The 27,305-nt window shown below is 37.4% G+C and overlaps 1 protein-coding gene across 1 annotated transcript in view; it reads left to right on the forward strand.

Moving 5' to 3' along the window:
• LOC128704262 (lysine-specific demethylase 7B) overlaps nt 1-27,305 on the forward strand; it is a 67,931-nt gene that overhangs the window by 18,933 nt on the left and 21,693 nt on the right. The window contains 5 exon segments of the mRNA XM_070102921.1: nt 1,067-1,208; nt 1,605-1,803; nt 6,810-6,914; nt 15,753-15,898; nt 23,260-23,455. Of these exon segments, the coding sequence (XP_069959022.1) occupies nt 1,067-1,208; nt 1,605-1,803; nt 6,810-6,914; nt 15,753-15,898; nt 23,260-23,455 (788 nt within the window).

Consider the following 27,305-nt stretch of genomic DNA (forward strand, 5'->3'; position numbering starts at 1 on the left):
AGAGAGGGTGTGGTAGGTAAGTTTGGGGTACCAAGTGTAAATGATAATGGGGGGGCCCTTTGATTGAACTTTGTGTAGAAAGAGATTTGGTAATAGGTAATAAATATTTTAAGAAAAAGAGGATAAATAAGTATACAAGATATAATGTAGGGCGTAATGACAGTAGTTTGTTGGACTATGTATTGGTAGATAAAACACTGTTTGGTAGACTCCAGGATGTGCATGTTTATAAAGGGGCCACAGATATATCAGATCACATTTTAGTTGTACCTACAGTGAGAGTAAAAGGTAGATCGGATAGAAGGAAAAATAGAAGCAGCAAGTAAGAGAGAGGTGAAGGTTTATAAACTAAAGGAGGAGACAGTTAGGGTAAGATACAAAGCTACTGGAGGATGGATAGGCTAGTGAGAGCATCAGCACTGGGGTTGAAGATGTATGGGGTAGGTTTAAGAATGTAGTGTTAGTGTTAAGCAGAAGTTTGTGGTTACAGGAAAGTGGGTGTGGGAAGGAAGGAGCGATTGGTGGAATGATGATGTAAAGAGTGTTCCTTCTTTCTTATGTTCTTATGTATAATGAATATTTTTTGATGTAGCTGCATTCAGTCATTCACATGCAACACAAGAAAGCCCTCCTTGACCTTAATGCAGATTTTACCCATAAGCCTATCTTCCAAATAATTGACTGTGATCAAGGAAGTCGTGAACTCCTATCTATCGGGAAAATGATTTTCAGCTCTGTCAGTGTCAAAGCAAAGTAAAAGAACTTTCTCCTGGACATTGAGAAACTAATGTGAGGCACTTTGAAGAAGAAAGTTCTCTACAACCCTTGGATTTAGCACTTAATTTGATTTTATCATCATTTTCGAAGAAGAAATCACTCCCTCATGAGATAAGCTGATACATGGAACAGTAGCAAAAAATCCATTGGCTGAATGATGAACACTTTCATGTCATTTCACTGTTTTTATATTTTATTAATTATGATTCATTCTGATTTGATAGATATTAACAGAAATGGAGGAGATGCTGTTTGTGTCACATACTTTGTAACACTTTTTTTTTCTTAGGACCTGAACACGAAGTGGATGTTATTGATGTACAGAGACAGTCAGATGTTAAGATGCAACTTCACGAATTCATAGAGTATTTTTTGAGTCCCGCCAGAACAACAGTCCTTAACCTCATCAGCCTTGAATTTTCAAACACCAGGTAAGAGTTAAAATTATATTTGACTGTCAAAACATGATTTAGATACTTGGGGTATTAGAAGTGGTGGTGCAGGGAGCTACCAATTCATTTTTCAACCTACTCTTAGAAATGGAGCTCTGTCGTTAAGTTAGGAGAGACTGCATTTTGTATTTAACAGCAAGAACTTGGCCAACTATTATTGTCCAAGTTCTTGGCTGTCATAAGATTTTCAAGGTTAGGTTCTACCACCTTTAATTATTTATAACGTACTGAATTATAAAGCGTGAAAATATCCAGTAATAAATCTGAATTTTAGTCTGATTTAAATAAAAACTTGGGTTTTTGAGATGCCTTGTGAATTTTATAATATTTTGTTGATTGTCTTGCATTTTGATAACTTCTTTTCCTTCATTACAGTCTTTCTCAGTTAGTCGAGCCGCCCTATATTGTTCGGAAATTGTGTTGGGTGACAAGCTCCTGGCCAACAGATCCTCCGCCCGGTCCACCACTCTCTCGTCCTAATGTGTCTAAATATGCCCTGATAGGTGTAGAGAACTCGTATACAGATTTTCACATAGACTTTGGGGGCACATCTGTATGGTATCATGTTTTGTGGGTAAGTGTGGATTTCACTCTGTTATTTATTGGTTATGTTTTCCAACTCTAAGAGCAGAAAAACACCTGTATGATATTACATATATACAATACTGTATTTTAATTTACTATTGCATTATTACAAAATGTTGTCTGTTAATGCATTTCCTTTTGCTGAAAAAAGTGTCACTTGTATGTTGTAAGTACATTATTATTTTGTCATGACTTTTCTCCTCCACTGTAGAATTGTATCCAAATTAAAGCTCATAATGTAAGAATATTTGTGGTAAGCAGAAAATAAGAAAAAAGCCAAAACTGAGAATTAGATGGATAAAAACTGGCCATAAAATGGAAACCTAAAGACTGAGATATTACATAAAAGCAATTGTATATGAATATTCTGGGAAATTGCAGGTATATAAAGAAATGTAGGTATCAACACCCTGTAAAGGTATGAATTTGCCAAAAGGTCACGGTAGCTATAAAGACAAGTGTTGGTTCTGTTACCCAAAAATTACGTAAGAGCTCATTTATATTTTTTTTATCAAACTGGCCATATCCCATTGAGGCAGGGTGACCCCCCCCCCCCAAAAAAAAAAAAGACGAAAGTCTCGCTTTTTTTTTTTTTTTTTTTTCTTCAACAAGTCGGCAGTCTCCCACCGAGGCAGGGTTACTATGCCCTTGCTCTGAGCATTATAGTCACCTCTTATGACACACATGGCTTATGGAGGGAAAATTCTTTTCCACTTCCTCATGGAGATAAGAGGAAATAAAGAAGAACAACTATTAAGAAAATAGAAAACCTAGATGGGTGTGTGAACATATATGCATGTGCATGCATGCGTAGTATGACATAAGTGTAAGTAGAAGTAGCAAGATATACCTGTTATCTTGCATGTTTACTTTATATTTATAGAGGAATGAAATGTTTTGGATCTTCTTTCAACAAACCGGCCATATCCCACCGAGGTTGGGTGGCTCAAAAAGAAAAACGAAAGTTCCTCATGTGAACTTTAATAGTGTATACAGGAGAAGGGGTTACTAGCCCCTTGCTCCTGCATTTTAGTCGCCTCTAATGACACGCATGGCTTACAGAGGAAGAATTCTGTTCCACTTTCCCACGGAGATAAGAGGAAATAAACAAGAACAAGAAATAGTAAGAAAATAGAAGAAAACCCAGAGCAGGATGTGAGTGTGGGGGAGGTGCGTGAGGCATTACGTAGAATGAAATGGGGTAAAGCAGTTGGAACTGACAGGATCATGACAAAAATGTTAAAAGTGGGGGGGCATAGTGTTGGAATGGTTGGTATCTTTGTTTAGTAAATGTATGAAAGAGGGGAAGGTACCTAGGGATTGGCAGAGAGCGTGTATAGTCCCTTTATATAAAGGGAAGGGGGACAAAAGAGATTGTAAAAATTATAGAGGAATAAGTTTACTGAGTATACCAGGAAAAGTGTACGGTAGGGTTATTATTGAAAGAATTAGAGGTAAGACAGAATGTAGAATTGCGGATGAGCAAGGAGGTTTTAGAGTGGGTAGGGGATGTGTAGATCAAGTGTTTACATTGAAGCATATATGTGAGCAGTATTTTGATAAAGGTAGGGAAGTTTTTATTGCATTTATGGATTTAGAAATGGCATATGACAGAGTGGATAGGGAAGCAATGTGGCAGATGTTGCAAGTTTATGGAATAGGTGGTAAGTTACTAAATGCTGTAAAGAGCTTTTATGAGGATAGTGAGGCTCAGGTTAGGGTGTGTAGAAGAGAGGGAGACTATTTCCTTGTAAAAGTAGGTCTTAGACAGGGATGTGTAATGTCACCATGGTTGTTTAATATATTTATAGATGGGGTTGTAAAAGAAGTAAATGCTAGGGTGTTCGGGAGAGGGGTGGGATTAAATTATGGGGAATTAAACACAAAATGGGAAGCGACAGTTACTTTTTGCTGATGATACTGTGCTTATGGGAGATTCTAAAGAAAAATTGCAAAGGTTAGTGGACGAATTTGGGAGTGTGTGTAAAGGTAGAAAGTTGAAAGTGAGCATAGAAAAGAGGGGAGGAGGAGTATGGAAGAAGTGAATGTTTTCAGATATTTGGGAGTTGACGTGTCAGTGGATGGATTAATGAAGGATGAGGTTAATCGTAGAATTGATGAAGGAAAAAGGTGAGTGGTGCATTGAGGTATATGTGGAGGCAAAAATTGTTATCTATGGAGGCAAAGAAGGGAATGTATGAAAGTATAGTAGTACCAACACTCTTATATGGGTGTGAAGCTTGGGTGGTAAATGCAGCAGCGAGGAGACGGTTGGAGGCAGTGGAGATGTCCTGTTTAAGGGCAATGTGTAGTGTAAATATTATGCAGAAAATTCAGAGTGTGGAAATTAGGAGAAGGTGTGGAGTTAATAAAAGTATTAGTCAGAGGGCTGAAGAGGGTTTGTTGAGGTGGTTTGGTCATTCAGAGAGAATGGATCAAAGTAGAATGACATGGAGAGCATATAAATCTGTAGGGGAAGGAAGGCGGGGTAGGGGTCGTCCTCGAAAAGGTTGGAGGGAGGGGGTAAAGGTGTTGTGGGCGAGGGGTTTGAACTTCCAGCAAGTGTGCATGAGCGTGTTAGATAGGAGTGAATGGAGACAAATGGTATTTGGGACCTGACGATCTGTTGGAGTGTGAGCAGGGTAATATTTAGTGAAGGGATTCAGGGAAACCGGTTATTTCATATAACTGGACTTGAGTCCTGGAAATGGGAAGTACAATGCCTGCACTCTAAAGGAGGGGTTTGAGATATTGGCAGTTTGGAGGGATATATTGTGTATTTTTATACGTATATACTTCTAAACTCTTGTATTCTGGGCACCTCTGCAAAAAACAGTGATTATGTGTGAGTGAGGTGAAAGTGTTGAATGATGAAAGTATTTTCTTTTTGGGAATTTTCCTTCTTTTTGGGTCACCCTGCCTCGGTGGGAGACAGCCGACTTGTTGAAAAAAATATATATATATATATATATATATATTATAGGTAGTAGGTTGGTAGACAGCAACCGCCCAGGGAGGTACTACCGTCCTGCCAAGTGAGTGTAAAACGTAAGCCTGTAATTGTTTTACACGATGGTAGGATTGCTGGTGTTTTTTCTGTCTCATAAACATGCAAGGTTTCAGGTACGTCTTGCTACTTCTGCTTACACTTAGGTCACACTACACATACATGTACAAGCATATGTATACACACCCCTCTGGGTTTTCTTCTATTTTCTTACTAGCTCTTGTTCTTGTTTATTTCCTCTTATCTCCATGGGGAAGTGGAACAGAATTCTTCCTCCGTAAGCTATGCGTGTTGTAAGAGGCGACTAAAATGCCAGGAGCAAGGGGCTAGTAACCCCTTCTCCTGTATATATTACTAAATGTGAAAGGAGAAACTTTTGTTTTTCCTTTTGGGCCACCCCGCCTCGGTGGGATACGGCTGGTGTGTTGAAAGAAAGATATATATATATATATATATATATATATATGCTTGTACATGCATGCGTAGTGTGACGTAAGTGTAAGTAGAAGTAGCAAGATGTACCTGAAATCTTGAATGTTTATGAGACAGAAAAGACACCAGCAATCTTTCTTTCTTCTTTCAACACACTGGCCGTATTCCACCGAGGCGGGGTGGCCCAAAAGGAAAAACGAAAGTTTCTCCTTTTACATTTAGTAATATATACAGGAGAAGAGGTTACTAGCCCCTTGCTCCCGGCATTTTAGTCGCCTCTTACAACATGCATGGCTTACGGAGGAAGAATTCTGTTCTGCTTCCCCATGGAGATAAGAGGAAATAAACAAGAATAAGAACTAGGAAGAAAATAGAAGAAAACCCAGAAGGGTGTGTATATACATGCTTGTACATGTATGTGTAGTGTGACCTAAGTGTAAGTAGAAGTAGCAAGACATACCTGAAATCTTGCATGTTCATGAGACAGAAAAAAGGACACCAGGAATCTTACCATCATGTAAAACAATTACAGGCTTTCGTTTTACACTCACTTGGCAAAACAGTAGTACCTCCCTGGGCGGTTGCTGTCTACCAACCTACTACCTATAAAATGTTTTGGATATATAAACTTAATACAAGATATTCAATCTTCCATTACCTAAATTTTTTGTTACCCTCATCAGCTTACACTTTCCTATGATGGTGTTGATGCATCAGTCGAGGTGAATTCATCATCAGTACTTTTCATTGTAGCTTTCCATGAACTAAATAATACTTTTTTGTGGCCTGTTTTAATTTACTGTCCTCTTTTCTCAAAAATAATGTTCCATATAGGTTCTCCAAAATTATGATTTATTTTTGCAAGTCTCTCATTCTACAGTGTTAACCATTTTGAAACATTTTCTTTTATTCATAACTCTTTGCTGTCATATATGTTTGTACATTTATTACCTTTTGCTCATATATTCTCATCTGCAACCCTTCAAGGCAGCTTCCTTGATGCAATTAGAGGGCTCTTGATTGGAAGAATTGGAGCTGTACGCCTCATGCCTTCCCTTCCCTAGGTGCTGTATAAACCATGTGGGTTTAGCTCTTTCCACATGAATATATTGTCTCTAACCATAACCGCTAGAATTTCTCGTACAGTTCAAGATCATTCTTTAGATGAGTTCTCTACACATTCTGGTGTCTAAGATTACTTTTCATTTTGAAATGTACAATCTCGGCAAAGAAAAAAGTACCCCCAAAAAAAATGTTTGGAAAAGTATAGATAAAACATGTAAACAGTTTAATGAACTTTATTAAGAAACTTAAAGAATGCACAACATCAGTATCTGGGCATTTGATCTTTTGTTTACATTACTTTTTTAATTTTTCTGTTTGATACACGATCAGCGGCAAACATTTACACATTTTTTGTCAAAGATTGTTGTTTACAGAGAATGTATAAACAGTATCTACTTCACACTAGATTTCTCTTTAGGCAAGCCAGTCTTTTCACGCCGATTTTCTAACTTGAAAAGCGTCTCGATTATCAAAATTGTTTTTCTTTTCAGGGAGAAAAAGTTTTTTACCTAATCAAGCCAACACCTGCCAATCTAACTTTATACCAGAGATGGATGAAGGCCAACAACCAGTCAGAAATGTTTTTTGGTGATCAAGTAAGTACTTATATAAGCATAATTTACTCCATGCACACCATTTGTGTGGCATAAACTGTTTTTAGTTTCAGTAAACTGCAATCATTAACCCTTTCATTATCTGTTCCATAGTACCATGGGTTTGAGGTCACTGTTGGTGCCGTAGTACTACGCCATTAGCTCAGCTCACTCAGATAAGATGTGAGCAGTAAATTTGGGCCTAGATATGAGAGAGTGAATCTATGCAGTAAATGTGCACCATATAAAAAAAATGCTGCAGCACATTGCATAAGGAGAAAAAACTGCGACAGTGTTTTTGGTTTAAAAAGGTGACTTTGCGGTGTATTTCATATGGTTTTTTTTATGGTTGTATTCTCGTTTTGTTGGTTTCATTTGATAGACTGGAAGATTTTTTTTTTAACACGTCGGCCATTTCCCACCAAGGCAGGGCAACTCAAAAAAAAAATGAAAGAAAGAAAAAAACTTTCATCATTCACATCATTAAACGCTTTCACTGTCACTCATACATAATCACTGTCTTTGCAGAGGCGCTCAGATACAACAGCGTAGACGTCCCTCCAAACTGCCAATATCCCAAACTCTTCCTTTAAAATGCAGGCATTGTACAGTAGGGCCCTGCTTTACAGCATTCCACTAATACAGATATTTCAGATTATGACCAAAAGTCTCTATACGGCTCCCCCACCTGACTTTCTAATATGGTCACCACTGGTCACCCAGTTTTACATTCTCTGTGAGCACAACTCTCCATTATGTCTGGAAACTTTCCAAAATTTCAAATGTTTTAAAATTATTTCATATTTTATATACGTATACTCGGATAATTATACTTATGTTTTCCTGTACCTAAATAAACTTACACACTGTGCTGGCATGCAGGTACACGCTAAAATGACTAAGGGTGTCTTATTAGTCTTGAAGACACCATATTAATAATAACACAATAATCACTCTGATGTGCACTAAATGTCATATATTATGTTAATACAGGAAGGCCCCGCTTTACGGCGTTTCACTTTACGGCGTTCCGCTAATACGGACATTTCAAATTATGACCAAAACTCACTATACGGCTCCCCCCACCTGACTTTCTAATACGGTCACCGTGCCCCACCCTGTTTGTTTACATTCTCCATGAGCTCAGTAAGCACTAAGTCTCTCCATTTTGTCTGGAAACTCCAAAATTTCAAATGTTTTTAAAAGTTATTTCATATTTTATATATACTCTGATAATTATACTTATGTATACCTGTACCTAAATAAACTTACATACATCGAGTCATTTAAATGTCGTATATTACGTTAATATACACATTTTCATTAATCCATCCATGATATTTTTTTCAAAATTATATAATAAACACGATGCATAACATATAAATAAGATAAATACACCCCACAGTAGAATAAATAAACATAAATGTGAGATGTGAGCAGACGACTTCCACAAGTGACGCCATAATAACAATACTCACCGAGTCTCATTAAATGTCGTATATTACGGTAATATACACATTTTCATTAATCCATCCATGATATTTTTTTCAAAATTATATAATAAACACGATGCATAACATATAAATAAGATAAATACACCCCACAGTAGAATAAATAAACATAAATGTGAGATGTGAGCAGACGACTTCCACAAGTGACGCCATAATAACAATAGTCACCGAGTCTCATTAAATGTCGTATATTACGGTAATATACACATTTTCATTAATCCATCCATGATATTTTTTTCAAAATTATATAATAAACACGATGCATAACATATAAATAAGATAAATACACCCCACAGTAGAATAAATAAACATAAATGTGAGATGTGAGCAGACGACTTCCACAAGTGACGCCATAATAACAATAGTCACCGAGTCTCATTAAATGTCGTATATTACGGTAATATACACATTTTCATTAATCCATCCATGATATTTTTTTCAAAATTATATAATAAACATGATGCATAACATATAAATAAGATAAATACACCCCACAGTAGAATAAATAAACAAATGTGAGATGTGAGCAGACGACTTGCACAAGTGGTGATAATAACAATACTGAGTCTCATTAAATGTCGTATATTACGGTAATATACACATTTTCATTAATCCATCCATGATATTTTTTTCAAAATTATATAATAAACACGATGCATAACATATAAATAAGATAAATACACCCCACAGTAGAATAAATAAACAAATGTGAGATGTGAGCAGACGACTTGCACAAGTGGTGATAATAACAATACTGAGTCTCATTAAATGTCGTATATTACGGTAATATACACATTTTCATTAATCCATCCATGATATTTTTTTCAAAATTATATAATAAACACGATGCATAACATATAAATAAGATAAATACACCCCACAGTAGAATAAATAAACAAATGTGAGATGTGAGCAGACGACTTGCACAAGTGGTGATAATAACAATACTGAGTCTCATTAAATGTCGTATATTACGGTAATATACACATTTTCATTAATCCAGCCATGATATTTTTTTCAAAATTATATAATAAACACGATACATAACATAAAAAGATGATAAATACACCCCACAATAGAATAAATAAACATAAATATAAGATGTGGGAGCCTGGTTTGTTTACATAACTATGTGTGGGTGGGGTGGCCTGGTAAGGTAGCCTGGCTTATTACAATACATACCACACTTGATTTCTTACAATAAATACTACTTGTCTCACCCTAGATTAAGACTATAAATATTTTAAGGTAAGTAATGAGTGCACTATGTGTGTATTGTACTTTTTTATTGTTTTTTGATGCCTGGTTCTATGGCTAACTTAATATATGTTAGTGTAAACTTGTTATCTAGTGTTTGTATGCATTTTTAAGTGGAAAAAAAGGGTGTTCCACTTTACGGCGGTTTCCGCTTTACGGCGGTAGCCTGGAACCTAACCCGCCGTATAAGTGGGGCCTTCCTGTATAGAGTTTTTGATTAATCCATCTATGATATTTTTCAAAATTATACAATAAACATGCTATGTAACATATAAACATGATAAATACACCCACAGTAGAATAAATTAACATATATACGAGATGTTTTTCCAGTCATCTTGTTGGAGTGTCTGAAAGAATAAGGTTTTCTCTAGTTCAACACCTAAGAAAATGTGTATGCCATCACTCAGTGTTATTCCTTCTAAAAATGGTGTTACATGAGTATGGGAGTGTTTCTCTTTATTTATTCTACTTTACTAACATGGAGACAACTTGTACACAATGTAAGGTGTCTGTATTATGGTATAAGAGTCAGACACGGGAATGAAAGTGTATCAACCAAAACCAGATGCGTTCGTCTGTTTGTTTACATACTCTGTGGCTTTGCCCTCTTTCATTTACTTGTTCTCTCTCTCTTGTTTATACGTTTTTATGTCGTTTACTCGCCTCTCGCCCTACATTAAGACCACAAATATTTTAAGCTAAGTAATGCGTGTTCTGTACATGCATTTTATTGCTCCAGGGTGCTGTAAATGTCGTAGTATATTACCTGTGGGTGTGCTGGCCAGGAGGGCTACTATACCTACCACACATGACTTCTTACAAATACGTACTACTCGCTCCTCACCCTACATTAAGACTACAAATATTTTGAGGTAAGTAATGAGTGTACTGTGTGTGTATTTTACTTTTTATTGTTTTTTAATGCCTAGTTCTGTTGCTAAATTAATATGTATTAGTGGAAGCTTGTTACCTTGCACATACATGCATTTATTAGTGGAAAATATGACATTCTACTTTCTGGCAATGTCCACTCTCCGGGGGTAGCCTGGAACCTAACCTGCCATATAAGTAGGGCCCTACTGTATTTCCCATTTCTAGGATTCAAGTCTGGCTAACCGGTTTCCTTGAATCCTTTCACAAAATGTTACCTTGCTCACACTCCAACAGCTCATTAAGTCCCAAAAACCATTCGTCTCCCTTCACTCTTATCAAGCTCAGACATGCCTGCTGTATGTCCAAACCCCTTGCACTCTAAACCTCTTTTACCCCTTCCCTTCATCCTTTCGTAGGACAACCCCTACCCCTTCTTCCCTCCACTACAGATTATACACCCTCCAAGTCATCCTGTTTTGCTCTATCCTTTCTAAATGACCAAACCAACTCAACAACCCTGTTAATAATACTTTTAGTAACTCCACATCACCTCTTAATTTCCATTTTACAAATTCTCGGCATAATATTTACACCACACATTGCTTATAGACACAACATCTCCACTGCCTCCAGCTTTCTCCTTACTGCAACATTCATAACCTACGATTCTTTGGGTCACCTTACCTTAGTGAGACCTATCATTGATAAAAACTACTGAAATATAATGAATAAATACTGTAGCTGCAAATGCAGAGCTAAGCTTTTGAGTCCCAGCTTTAGTCTGTCACATAGTTTTTTGAAAGTTCTTAATGATTGTGGCACTTAACTTCCTCTTGTAAATTATTCCATTCTGCTACTCTGAAAAAAAAAAAAATAGTATCCTTTCAGCAGCTTTTCTTTCTTAATTTATAGTTTGGGTCTCTTATTCTACCAGTTGATTGTGTTACCTGAAGGTTATTTGAAGATGATTCTGGGTGTCACCATCTTTGCAGCCCAGTCACAGACCAGACCTCTTAATTGATAGCCTGATCAACCATGCTGTTGATCCTAGCTGCATGAAGTTCATTGTAAGCACCACCATCTGGCTGATCAGGAAATAACTTGAGAAACTTGTCTAGTTCCTTCTTGAAAACCATGAGCCTGTTGGTATTTCCTCTTGTATTTGAAGGGAGTCTGTTCAAAAGTCTTGGTGCCTTTACACTTGCCGAGTTGTTGCTTGGTGTACCCCTGCTCTTCGTTAGAGGTATTTGCACTGTTTTCCAAGCCTCTTCCTCTTGTAAAGAGTAACTTTGGCATGCAGATTTGGGTCCAATCCTCAAAAAAAAAATTCATGTGTAAATTATATTGTACTTTTCTAATTTATTTTCCAGGCAGTACAATTCAAGGTATGTACTGTAGTTGTTCATAATTTATGTGCTTGACTGAATTTGTAAGTTTAATGAAGATTCTTTGCACATTCTCCAGTTTTGTAATTGCATCTGCTTTAAATTGTAGGTAGTAGGTTGGTAGACAGCAACCGCCCAGGGAGGTACTACCATCCTGCCAAATGAGTGTAAAACGAAAGCCTGTAATTGTTTTACATGATGGTAGGATTGCTGGTGTCCTTTTTTCTGTCTCATAAACATGCAAGATTTCAGGTACGTCTTGCTACTTCTCCTTACACTTAGGTCACACTACACATGTACAAGCATATATATACACACACCCCTCTGGGTTTTCTGCTATTTTCTTTCTAGTTCTTGTTCTTGTTTATTTCCTCTTATCTCCATGGGGAAGTGGAACAGAATTCTTCCTCCGTAAGCCATGCGTGTTGTAAGAGGCGACTAAAATGCTGGGAGCAAGGGGCTAGTAACCCCTTCTCCTGTATAAATTACTAAATTTAAAAAGAGAAACTTTTATTTTTCTTTTTGGGCCACCCTGCCTAGGTGGGATACGGCCGGTTTGTTGAAAGAAGAAGAATCTGCTTTAAATGGGGCTGTTTGTGTCAATAGTATTCCAGTCTGGAGAGCTGTCAGTTTTCTTGCATTTGTGATAGCAGTGCTGAAGTGGTCCTTGAATACAAAATATTCTGTTTAGCTCTACTAAGTCCCTCACATTCCTCTTGACTGCTCTGTTGGGTATTTTGAGTTTGTGTTATACTCTGTTTCAGTTTTTAATTCTTAATATTTTCCATAGCAAAGTAACTGAATTTTTTTCTCATTGAACATCATTATTTTCTGTGACCCACTGTAAAACCTGGTTAATATCAGTTTGGATATTTGCTGTCTTCAATGGATGCCACTCTGATACATATTTAGCATTGTCTGCAGTGAATGGTACAATACTATGACTCGTATCTTTGCCTATGATGGATATGAGAATGAGTATTATGCCATAAGGAACAGAGGTTTTCACTGTGGTGACCTCTGATTTTACCCTGTTGAGTTTATTACTTTTTGTAGGTAGTAGATCAGCAGACTGGAATCATTTAGGGAGGTACTACCATCCTACCAGATAAGTCTGAAATGGAAACCTGTAATTGTTTTACACAGTAGTAAGATTGCTGGTGTGTCTGCATTCAGTCTCATAAACACATGAGATAACAGGTACTTCTTGCTACTACTTAGGTCACACTACATGTATATGTATACATGTATATGCACACACATCTAAGTTTTCTTCTATTTTTATTAATAGTTCTTCTTTCTTTCTTTCAACACACCAGCCGTATCCCACCGAGGCGGGGTGGCCCAAAAGGAAAAACGAAAGTTTCTCCTTTTACATTTAGTAATATATACAGGAGAAGAGGTTACTAGCCCCTTGCTCCCGGCATTTTAGTCGCCTCTTACAACACGCATGGCTTACGGAGGAAGAATTCTGTTCCACTTCCCCATGGAGATAAGAGGAAATAAACAAGAATAAGAACTAGAAAGAAAATAGAAGAAAACCCAGAGGGGTGTGCATATATGTGCATGTACATGTATGTGTAGTGTGACCTAAGTGTAAGTAGAAGTAGCAAGACGTACCTGAAATCTTGCATGTTCATGAGACAGAAAAAAGGACACCAGCAATCCTACCATCATGTAAAACAATTACAGGCTTTCGTTTTACACTCACTTGGCAGGACGGTAGTACCTCCCTGGGCGGTTGCTGTCTACCAACCTACTACCTATAATTAATAGTTCTTGTTCTTATTTATTCCCTTTCATTCCCATGGGGAAGTGGAAAAGACTCTTTACTCCCCAAACCTTGCATGTTGTAAGAGGTGACTAAAATGCTGGGAGCAAGGATCTAGTAACCCCTTCTCTTGTATAAATTACAGATTGTAAAAATGAAAAACTTTATAAAATTGGGATGTTTGAATGTGTGTGGATGTAGTGCAGATAATGAGAAAGATATGATTGTGAATGTTATGAATGAAAAGAATCTGGATGTCCTGGCCCTTAAGTGAAACAAAGCTGGAGGGGGGTAAGAGTTTCAGTGACCAGAAATATAGGGAATTAGGTCTGGAGTATCTGAGAGTGTTAGACCTAAGGAAAGAGTACCAGTAATGTTAAATGACCTGTCATAGAAGGAAAAGAGGGTCTATAAATTTATAAATTCAAGAATTACGTGGATTAAAATAAGGGTCAGATGCAAAAAGTGGGTTATACTAAGTATTTATGCACTTGGAGAAGAGGAGAGAGGTTTTGGGAGATGCTAAGTGTGTGTTTAGGGAGTTGTAAACCAACTGAGAGTAATTGTGGTAGGGGACCTAAATGCTAAAGTTGGAGAAACTGTTAGAGTGCAAAACAAGTAAGTTTGGGGTCCCAAGGGTAAATGATAATGGGGGCCTTTAATTGAACCTTGTATAGAAAGGTGTTTGGTAATAGGTAATACGTATTTTAAGAAGTGTACATTATTTTGTTGTAATTTCAGTGAGAGTAAGAAGTAAATAGGATACAAGGGGAATGGTATCAGTGAGTAAGAGAAGTGAGAGTTTATAAACTAAAAGAGGAAACAGGGTAAGATATAAGCGACTGTTGGGAGAAAGATAAGCTAGTGAGAATGGAGAATGATAAGCTAGTGAGAATATAGGTAATGAGGTGGTGGTTGAAGAGGTATGGGGTAGATTTAAGAATGCACTGTTAGTGTGTTCAGCAGAAGATTGTGGATGTAGGATAATTGGTGTGGGAAGGAAGAGGATTGATTGGTGGAATGATGAGGTAAAGAGAGTAGTAAGAGAGGTAAAGTTAGCATATGAGATATTTATACAAAACAGAACTGAGAAAAGGAGGGTGAAATATATTGAGAGAAAAAGGGAGGTTAAGAGAGTGGTGAGGGAGTATAAGAGGAGAACAAATGAGAAAGTGGGGGAGGTTCTGTCAACAAATTTTGCTGAGAATAAGCAAATGTTTAGGAGTGAGATTAATAGGTTAAGAAAGTCTAGGTATACTATCAAGGATTCCTTAGAAGTCAAATGGTGTTGGAGTTCTGTCAGAAATTTTGGAAATGTTGGAAAAGTTTTGGGTCTTGCTAACAAAAAATTAACTTGGATTGTCACTTTTTAGTTTGATTAATGTTTCACTGTTCATTTCTTTGTTACCATTAATGTAAGAACCATCTCCTTTAAGCAAAGGTTCAATACTGGATGTGGGTTTTGCCTTAGATTTTGCATATAAAAGTACAAGTATCTTCACCAGGTGCCAGATCAGCCAGGCTGTGATGGATATGTTTGTCAGTGGGCCACCAGCAGCAACAGCCTGGTTGACCAGGCAAGTACCAGATGAGCCTAGCCTATGTCTGGGCTCCAAAAGCAGAAAAACTCTCAGAACTCATCAGAGGTATATCAGAGGCAAAATTTATAATTAATATTTTAAAATCTTGTAATAACACTTTAAGTATGTGAAATTTTCTTCTCAAATCCTTTTATAATGCTGTATGTGGTTACCATCTTTTTTCTCTTCCTCCTTTCAGTCATATGTCCTGTCCGATGCTTTCACCCTTTCCTTACAATTTGTACATTTTTAGCTTGAAGAGCTATTTCATAACTTGTCTTTGGACTTGTGTACTGTTAGGTGTAAACACTATACCATCTCTGTGTGTTCCCAGTTTTGCTTAAATGTACGTATATCAGGAATGCATCTTTATTACTATGTAGGGGTTTGTTGCATGTTTTTCAAATTTGAATGTTTAGTAGTGTAGTTCCTTTTAATTATTAGATGTTTCATTTGTTTAGGTTGATACCTGTTACCGATGTGTGGTTCATGCCGGTGAAACGTTATTCATCCCTACTGGCTGGATCCACGCAGTGCTCACACCTACAGATACACTTGTGTTTGGTGGTAATTTCCTTCATTCTCACAACATTGAACTTCAGCTTCAGTAAGTACTGTACATTAAAATTTCATGCCTGGCTGTTTCTTGTAGTGTTTGCTAATATTAAAAAAGATCTTTGGAATTAATATTTGTAAATCTAAATCGTAGTTTCATATTCTTTATACTAAGCTTTGAAGCTCGAGTTGTCCATAGAAGTATGAGTATGGGGAATAAAAATGGGGACTTTTCCTCCCACTGATATATATTTTTTTTTTTCCCCAACACATCAGCCATCTCCCATAGAGACAGAGTGACCCAAAACAGAAAAACACTTTCAGCATCATTCACACACAATCACTAACTTTGCAGAGGCACCCATATACAACAGTTTAGATGTCGCTCCAAACAGCCAATATCCCAGACCCCTCCTTTAAAGTGCAGGCATTGTACTGCCCACCTCTAGGACTCAAGTCCAGCTAACCGGTTTCCCTGAATCCCTTCACACAATATTGCCCTGCTCACACTCCAACAGCTCGTCAGGTCCCAAAATCCATTCATTTCCATTCACACCTGTCTAACATACTCACACATATCCAAACCCCTTGCACACAAAACCCCTTTCCCTTCCCCCCCATCCTGTTTTATAGATACATACATATAAATGTTAGAAAATCTGAAACACTTCCGGTCCCAAGCATTTTGGATAAAGGATTCTCAGCTGTATTAAGAAAATAAATTAAAATTAAGATCTGTGTGTATACTTCTATGTGTACATGTACAGTAGGGCCCCACTTATATGGCAGGTTAGGTTCCAGGCTACCACTAGAAAGCGGACATCGCCGGAAAGCAGAACACCATTTTTTCCATTAATAAATGCCAGATAACAAGTTTACATTAATATATATTAAAGTTAGCAATAGAACTAGGTATTAAAAAACAATATAAAGTAAAATACACACACAGTACATTCATTACTTACCTTAGAATATTTGTAGTCTTAATGTAGGTTGAGAGGTGAGTAGTATTTATTGTAAGAAGTCAGATGTGGTAGCCCCCCTGGCCACCCCACCCACATGTAATATACTACGACATTTAAAGCGCCCTACAGCAATAAAACGCATATACACAGGAAACCCCGGATTTCGTACTTAATCCGTTCCAGGTGGTCTGTCTAAATCCGAAACGTACAAAAACCAAAGTAATATTTCCCATAAGAAATAATGTAAATACAATTAATCTGTTTCAGACACCCAAAAGTATTAACAAATACATTTTATTGATAGTAACTATAGTTTTACATACAGAAAACAATGAGAAATAAATATAAATGACTAATGAAATGGATAAATTAACATTTAAATCACTTTTAGCTTTATGTATTAAAGAGTCTTGTTGGCATATGGAGACAGTGAGGAGAGTTTGTTTGGAGACAGGAAAAAATACTTGAATATGATGCTAATATCAACTCTTCGGCTTATGTATCTATCACAATTCATGTAATGTGACATAATATACAATATTAATAACATAGAAATGTGATATATACTCTAGAATGAATAAAATATGTCATTATGTATGTGATTAGTGGTGGCTATGGCAGCTGCCATTCTCTCTCCTGTTGTGACTATATATCTTCCCATTATGTATTATAAAAGGAAACTGTTTGTGAGGCTAACTGCATTACATCACAGTTTCATAAGGAAAACATTGAAACAATGTATGTAATTTATAAATAATAAATATTGTATAAAAACATAATGTAAAGAAAAAAAAATGGTTATTGTATGTATACTGTAGTACACACGTACTTTGGAGGAGATGCTGGCAGAGGTTTAGGGTGGTGGAAGATAGCGCAGGTAGCGTATGCTGTCAGTGACCCTATAAACCAACAACATTGGAGTAGTTAGTTCCGTGTCGTCCTTTTTCTATCACTTAATCGCTTAACTTACTTGCTACACTTTATCACTGGCTGGCGCTATAGCCTTTATCAACTCCTGCTATTTTAGTATCGTGCATATCATAGACTCTCTGAATCACTGAAGAATTCTATCATGTTTCTCGCCTTCTTTACCATGGTGGCTTATTTCGCAGTCACAATCAATAAACAAGCACAAAAACTGCGAAATGTTTCGGATGACCGCTCACTCAACCAGTGACTGAGCCAGACTGAGGCGGTGTCCTGGCAGGCGGATGTGTCTGATATGTACGATTCCCGGGACAAGGTACGAAATCCAGAGCAAAATTTCACCCAAAAAAAGCGTTCTAAATCCAAAATGTCTGATATCCGGTGCATGCGAAATCTGGAGTTCCACTGTGCAGTATACTCATTACCTGCCTTAAAATATTTGTAGTCTTAATGATCTTAGTGTAGGGTGAGAGGCGAATAGTATTTATTTGTAGAAAGTCGGGTGTGGGAGGTATGGTAGCCAGTCTGACCACCCTACGTACTGCGACATTTAAAGCTCCCTTGAGTGATAAAATCCATATACAGTACATTCATTGCTTGTCTTAATATATTTGTAGTCTTAATGTAGGGTGAGAGGTGAGTAAATGATACAAAAACGAATAAATGAGAGAGAGAGAAGGAATGAGTAAATGAGACAGAGCCGCAGAGTAAGTATGTAAACAAACGGACGAATGCGTCTGATTTTGGGTGATACACGTTCATTCCTGTGTCTGTGAATGTTATACCATAATTCAAACACCTTACATTTTGTCCAAGTTGTCTCCACATTGGTAAAGTAGAATAAATAAAGAGCAACACTCTCATTCTCATATAACACCATTTTTAGAAGGAATAATGCTCTGAGAGAAGGCATATGAAAGGAATAATTTTCTACAGTTACTCCCAGTAATACTATTGTATACACATTTTCTTTGGTGTTGGACTATAGAAAACATTATTTTTTCCGACACTCCGACAACACGACTGGAAAACCATCTCATGTTAATTTATTCTACTGTGGGTGTATTTTGTGTTACATAGCATATTCATTTTATAATTTTGAAAAAAATATCATATTGATTAATCAAAATGTCTATATTAACATATACGACATTTAATGCACCTCAGAGTGATTATTATTGTGTTGTTATTAATATGGTGTCTTCAAGACTAATAAAACACTTAGTGATTTTAACTTGTACCTTTATGCCAGCACAGTGTGTAAGTTTATTTAGGTACAGGTACACCTAAGTATAATTGTCAGAGTATATATAAAATAGCTTTAAAATTTTAAATTTTGGAAAGTTTCCAGACATAATGGAGAGTCGTGCTCTCGGAAAATGTAAGAAAACTGGGTGGCCTTCATTGACCTTATTAGAAAGTCAGGTGGGGGAAGCCGTGTAGAGAGTTTTGGTCATAATTTGAAATGTCCATATTAGCGGAATGCCATTAGGTGAAACTCCATAAAGCAGGGCCTTACTGTATATGTAATATGACATAGGTGTGAGTAGAAGTAGCAAGATGTACCTATTTTCTTGCATGTTTATCAGACAGAAAGAAAAGATTATAATTTTTTATTCTACTTATTTTTTTCAAACTGTGAGAAACAGGATTTTTGTTTTCTGAATTTATCCCACACACAGGAAATTTTAATTCTGGGTATGCCACAATTTAAGGATTAAATAATTTATGTTGAGAATTTCTCCTTTTTCCAGTGAATACTTGATCTGCCGTACTATATATGGTGTGTTGCCTTCTCTTTTATGTGCTGATTCATTAGATATTCTTCATTTATTACTGTTCCAGCATTGTGTGTTAACCAGTCATTTTCTTTATGTTTAGATTCCCTTTTTACAACGATTTTAGATTTTTCTGCGATAGAGTCCTTAGTTGTGTACGAATGGTATATAATACCGACAAGATGAGATTAAGACACATGTGCAACATCTGGGTATCTTTATTGTAGACGTTTCGCCATCCAGTGGCTTTATCAATACAAATTCTAGGACATAACTTGAAGACAGTAGAACTATGTACAGAAGATGAGGTAATCAGTCCCTCAACCTAGGAGTAGGTGCGAAGTGCACCATAGTCGTGGATAATCTGAAGCAGAAGAAAGGAGCCTGGCGCTTATATAGTAACGTCAGGTGTAGCAGACGAGGGCATATTCACTGGTAGGCGGGATTCCCCAGTGGAAGTAGGTCCTTCCCAAAGAGATGGGTTAGTTGTAGTAGTAGTTGTAGTAGTAGTAGTAGTTGTCGTAGTCGTGAAGGTTATGTACATGTCCTCAGAATTAAGATTCCATGATGTTGCAGTGTCTGACAAGTTGTCAGACACTGCAACAGTAGTAGTTGTCGTAGTCGTGAAGGTTATGTACATAACCTTCACGACTACGACAACTACTACTACTACTACTACAACTACTACTACAACTAACCCATCTCTTTGGGAAGGACCTACTTCCACTGGGGAATCCCGCCTACCAGTGAATATGCCCTCGTCTGCTACACCTGACGTTACTATATAAGCGCCAGGCTCCTTTCTTCTGCTTCAGATTATCCACGACTATGGTGCACTTCGCACCTACTCCTAGGTTGAGGGACTGATTACCTCATCTTCTGTACATAGTTCTACTGTCTTCAAGTTATGTCCTAGAATTTGTATTGATAAAGCCACTGGATGGCGAAATGTCTACAATAAAGATACCCAGATGTTGCACATGTGTCTTAATCTCACAGAGTCCTTAGTATATTACGTAACCACTAAGTTGTACTCGCTGAGTTGTACTCTCCAACTTGTGTTTGTGGGGGTTGAGATTGGTCCTTCTTTCTAGACCACTTGGATCACCATCATTGCTTTCTGGATTCTTGAGCCTTATCATTTTTTGCTCTTGAAGAAACTGCGTATTGAGTTTGTCTCCTCCACTTTCTTATACAAGATATTTCACTATTCAACTAGTATGTGTAAAGGTATGTATGTATAGCATTTATGCATGTATGTACATATGAATATATGTACGTATGTTTAACAGTTCGCAAACAGGCGAAAATATTTACAAGCATTATATCCACAGCATGACTCTAACCTGCAAACTCTGCATCAAAGTTTACAGTACTTTATCAATGACGCCATTACTCCAAATAAGTATGGGCATTTAGGCGGAGCTAGATGATGTTTCCCCATACCCTGGAGCACCAGGCTCATTTTCAAAGTTCTTTCAACACACCAGCTGTATCCCACCGAGGCAGGGTGACCCAAAAGAAAAAACGAAAGTTTCTCCTTTTACGTTTAGCAATATATACAGGAGAAGGGGTTATTAACCCCTTGCTCCTGGCATTTTAGTCGCCTCTTACGACATGCATGGCTTACGGAGAAAGAATTCTTTTCCACTTCCCCATGGAGATAAGAGGAAATAAACAAGAACTGTTAAGAAAATAGGAGAAAACCCAGAGGGGTGTGTGTGTGTATATATGCTTGTACATGCATGTGTAGTGTGACCTAAGTGTAAGTAGAAGGAGCAAGGCATACCTGAAATCTTGAATGTTTGAGACAGAAAAAAGACACCAGCAATCCTACCATCATATAAAACAATTGCAGGCTTTTGTTTTACACTCGGCAAGACAGTAGTACCTCCCTGGGCGATTGCTGTCTACCAACCTACTACCTAGGATTTTCAAAGTTATTTCATCAAATCCTGCCACATGCAGTGAACAGTGAAAGAGATTTGAAATGCTTAAGGGGAAATAGACTCTACTCAGCGCGAACGAAAAATTTTTGTCGAAAAATTCACAAATTGAGTTAATCTTATAGAAAAATAGCTTAACTCTCTGGCAACACAATGGTACCAGAATCATTGTTCTGTGACATTCCTACAAGGAATTATGGTTATTTAAAACACCTAGGGTGATGTCACCACCCGCGGCAGGTGTGCTCACCTGTCGTCAATTTTCATTTTTTTTTCCGTTTTTTTTCGTGTATTTATTGTGTTATTCTTTCTAAGATAATAATTGACGATTTGGCATCATAATACAGTGGGTGGGACTTATTCGTAGACTTCCAGCCAACCAGGAACCTTCTGGCACCATTTTGCTGATGTCATGGAAAATTCCAGTCTCGGGATGGCCGGGGAATATGCTTCAATATAACGCTATTATAGCTTCTACGGCTTATTTATCTATCACAATTGATCTAATATGACATAAACAATATAAATAACAAAGAAATATGGTAAATACTCCAGAATGAATAATGTATGGCATATTCTCAGAGCGTTCCCTCTGGAATAAAAGACTCCCATCGTCAGGAATGGGCTTCCATTCTCCTTCTTTCACCTCCAGGGTCCTTATATTAAAGAAAATGAACAAGGGGTAACTATGATATACACTCGTAATGCTGAGAAAAATCCTATTTTCTCAAAAAAAAAAAAAAAATTGGTGGTCCGGCTGTTTCGCGGATTATCTCGGAAGTAAGTTATTCACATATATGAGCCAGTATATTTTTTAATAATAGCAGGAATGTAATGAAATTCACAGAGAACATAAAGGAAAGATTGTTTTATAAGCAAATGGACAGTTTTTTGAGATATCATAATTTGTTTTTTATTTTTGTGAGGGCAAAAGTCGGATATTTGGCTGAATGTCAAAACCATACAAACTTTATTGTTTTTAAAAATGAAAAAAGGATAAATTACAGTTTGGACGTCCATTTGAAATAAAGTTTAGCATTGTTTTATGCGTAGATAATGCCAAAACAGCTTCTCCAAGTCCCATTACGAAAATACTGTTCAATATGTATGATTATTAGTAAATAATTTTTTTCTCAGTTGTTTTTTGAGCTATCTTATTGAAACTTGGTCACATTACTATTGAAAGGTGCTTCTTTACATACAAAAAAAAAAATGAAAGAAATCAAACGAAAAATAAAAAAGTTCAATTGCGAAAATTACATTACCACAAATTACATTATCACAAACAGGCAAAATTATTTGCAAATATAATCCCTACATCCACAGCAGGACTCAAACCTGCAATCATGGATAAAGTACACATATGTACTGTGAACTCCGATGCAGAGTTTGCAGGTTCGAGTCCTGCTGTGGATGTAGAGATAATGTAGGTATGTATGAATGTACCGGCAGGCTCTGCTTTACAGTGCTTCGCTTTACAGCTTTTCGCTAATATAGCAGTTTTCAGTTATACCCGTTCTTCGTTTATTCAGACTTAGTACAATATATACCCCACTTGCTATAAGCTAAGGATGTATATGCATATTTTAGGCCTAGCTATATTGCTCACCTAATATAGTGCAAACATGTTATCAGGCTTTTTTATGTATTTGAAATTGAAAAAAAATTTATGATTCACTTTACAGCAGTAGCTCTGAACCTAACCTGCTGTATAAGTGGGGCCCTCCTGTATGTATGTATGTATGAATAATGTATGTATGTATAAATTTATATAGTATTTACTTTTTATTATTCTAGGATATATGAGCTAGAGAAACAAATCAATGCTCCTGAGAAATTTCGATTCCCACACTATGAATGTGTGTGCTGGTACACAGCCTCCAGGTTGGTGATGGAACTAAAAGATATGGCTGCAGCTGGAACAAGAGTCCCTCCAATTATGATTGCTGGTGCCCGGGCACTCTCTTCAGCCCTCAGACAATGGGGAGGAGAGGTAATATATTATTTTACAAAAGTAACAGTTAAATTGACCAAGGGATGATTTATTTTGTCATTTTTTTTTTTTGTATTCTTTCCTCTTTCTGTTCATGTATGCATGCATTTATTCAATGCACCGACTGTCTCTCATGGAGGCATTGTGATCCAAAAAAGAAAGAAACATTTTTGTCATCTTTCAGCACATTAACCATCATTCACACATAATCACTGTATTTGCAAAAGTGGCCAGATATGATATTTCAGATGTCTCTCCAACTGCCAATATCCCAAATCCCTCCTTTAAAGTACAGGCATTGTACTTCTCATTTCCAGGACTCAAGTTCAGCTAACCAGTTTCCCTGAATCCCTTCACAAAATATTACCCTGCTCGTACTCCAACAGCTCGTCAAGTCCCAAAAACTATTAGTCTCCATTCACTCCTATCTAACACGCTCACACACGCTTGCTGGAAGTCCAAGCCCCTCGCCCACAAAACCTCCTTTACCCCCCTCCCCCTCCAACCTTTTTTGGGATGACCCCTACCCTGCCTTCCTTCCCTAGCAGATTAATAAACTCTCCAAGTCATTCTACCATGTTCCATTCTCTCTGAATGACCAAACCACCTCAACAGCACCTCTTCAGCCCTCTGACTAATACTTTTAGTAACTCCACACCTCCTCCTAATTTCCACACTTCAAATTCTCTGCATAATATTTACACCACACATTGCCCTTATTCATGACATCTCCACTGCCTCCAGCTGCCTCCTCACTGCAGCATTTACAACCCATGCTTCACATGCACCATTCGGCTTTTTTTCCTTCATCAATTCTATGGTTTACCTCATGCTTCATAAGCCCATCCACTGACAAGTCAACTCCCAAATATCTGAAAGCATTCACTTCTTCCAAACTCCCTCCCACTACTGTGATGTCCAATTTTTCTTTTTCTAAATCGTTTGATAACCACATCACCTTACTCTTATCTACGTTCACTTTCAACTTTCAGCCTTTACACACACTCCCAAACTTGTCCACTAACCTTTGCAACTTTTCTTTAGAATTTCCCATAAGCACAGTATCATCAGAAAAAAGTAACTGTGTCGGCTCCCATTTTGCATTTAATTCCCCATAATTTAATCCCACCTCTCCTCAACACCCTAGCATTTACTTCTTTTACAACCCCATTTGTAAATACGTTAAACAACCATGGGGACATTACACATCCCTGTCTAAGACCTACTTCTACTGAGAAGCAGTCTCCCTCTCTCCTACACCACCCTAATCTGAGCCTCACTATCCTTATAAAAACTCTTTACAGCATTTAGTAACTTACTACTTATTCCATACACTTGCAACATCTCCCACATTGTTCCCCTGTCCACTCTATCATATGCTTCAATGTAAACTCTTGATCTACACATCCCCTATCCACTCTAAACCCTTGTTGCTCATCTGCAATCCTACTCTCTGTCTTACCTCTAATTTTTTCAATAATAACCCTACCATACACTTTACCTGGTATACTCAGTAAACTTCTTCCCCTATAATTTTTGTAATCTCTCTTGTCCCCCTTCTCTTTATATAAAGGAATTATACACGCTCTGTCAATCCTTAGGTACCTTCCCTTCTTTCATTCATTTATTAAACAAATACACCAACCACTCCAATACCATATATCCCACTGCTTTTAACATTTCTGTCACGATCCTATCAGTTCCAGCTGCTTTAATCCCCTTTCATTTCACATAATGCCTCATGCAGCTCCCCCACACTTTCATCCTGCTCTTCCTCACTCTTAAAAGATGTTATGCCTCCCTAGCCAGTGTATGAAATTACTGCCTCCCTTTCTTCATTGACACTTGAAAGTTCCTCAAAATATTCCCGCCATCTACCCAATACCTCCAGTTCCCCATCTACTACTCCCCTACTCTGTTTTTTAACTGACAAATCCATTCATTCTCTAGGCTTTTTTAACTTTTTTATCTCACTTCAAAAATTTTTCTTATTCTCAGTAAAATTTCTTGACAGTGCTTCTCCCACTCTATCATTTGCTCTCCTTTTGCACTCTCTCCCCACTCTCTTCACCTTTCTTTTACTCTATATATACTCTGCCCTTCTTATATCACTTTACTTTGTAAAAACCTCTCATAAGCTACCCTTTTCTCTTTTATCACACCCTGTACCTCATCATTCCACAAATCATTCCTCTTTCCTCCTGCACCCACTCTCCTATAGCCACAAACTTCTGCCCCACATTCTAATACTGCATTTTTAAAACTATCCCATCCCTCTTCAACCCCCACCCTCCCCTCCCCCACATACTTGAACTAGTCAACCTTTCTGCCATTTGTTACTTATATCTCACCCTAACTTCCTCCTCCCTTAGTTTGTAAACTTTCACCTCTCTCTCTCACTTGTTAGCATTTTCCTTTTGTCCCATATGCCTCTTACTCTTAACTGTAGCTACAACTAGATAATGATCCGATATATCCGTTGCCCGTCTATAAATATGTACTGTATCTCTAATTAATATTTTCTTTTAAATAAAAGAGTATTTTTTAAATAATTTTTGTAGTTTTGAATGATGGGTGGGGATGTTGCAGTATTTTTTGGCTCATTTGAATTATAATATCTATGAGCTTCTGGAAAGACAGCTAGAGTGCAAGTTCACTGTGTTTCCTATTGATCACCCTACCTTGGTTGTGGGCACTTTTGTATGATAAGTATTAAACCCCATACATGACCAAAAAAAAGGGCACTTGCCTTATTAGTTGACATCTCAGATCCTCGGCAGCTGCATGCTGAGGATCTCCTTCAATCTTGGCTCTCTCTGTCCCACAGGTCTGTGAAAGGTGACCCTGGTTAACTCTTCGTCCTAAGAATTATATATTCCTCTATTTCATTTTAGCTACGTGGAACATTGAGGACGATATCTACCTGGTATTGGGCTATTGCCCTTTTGTCATGACCTTGTTATGGTGTGACTTATTCATCTAACATGGACCTAGGTACTGCAGTAAGGTAAGAGGACGAATTTAAGAGAGAGAATAGGACCTACCTGGCTCATTAGTAACAGGAGCCTTGTTACGCTGATGACGTCACGGAAGTCGGTGTCATTGACTTCAGTAAAGAAATGATGGATGTTGAATGGTTTAGTCACTCTGGAATGTTTGTTGGACATTATTTCAGCACACTGGGTACTACATTGTTTAAAAGTCACTCGACTACCATCACTTGTTTGGAAGTTCACATTGTGAATATATTTGTGGAAACTGTCCATGGTAGGGAGAATGTTAGCAAGGACACGATAGTTTTGACACTGTATCTTGCTCCAGTTCTCCCAATGATTGAACTTGAGAAACAACACGGAGATGCATATTGAACACTAAAGTAAGTTTATACTCATGATCAGACATTCTACTGTAGGATTTCCTTCACTCACACTAGTGGAACTAGAAGTCTAGTATTCCAGGAGATTGTCAGTGTGGTTAAGGGTTTATGAACGTAAGATACGGCTACAACTGTCTTTGTTTCAATGCAGTATGGTCTGCTGGCCTGACAAGTTCACCCAGCTTCCGCACACTCCTTGTCTGACATACGGAATAAAGATGCTCGATGCCAGTACGTATTTGCAACAGACTTCAATCAAGGATTACTGTTTCCTTCAGTTCTAGATATGGGCTGTAGGAATTAATACCCCTAGCTTTATTATCAAGTAGAAGGCAGTTTATCTCGAAGTTTTAATGGTCTGGGGAAACAGCAGTTCCCTCAGACTTAAACTCTAATGTACAATTGACCAAATACTCTCTCGTAAGGAGAGGTTTGGTCTCATGACACCTTTGTCTAACATATGCTTCTGATCTG

Source organism: Cherax quadricarinatus, chromosome 84, assembly GCF_038502225.1.
Source record: "Cherax quadricarinatus isolate ZL_2023a chromosome 84, ASM3850222v1, whole genome shotgun sequence".
NCBI lineage: Eukaryota > Metazoa > Arthropoda > Malacostraca > Decapoda > Parastacidae > Cherax > Cherax quadricarinatus.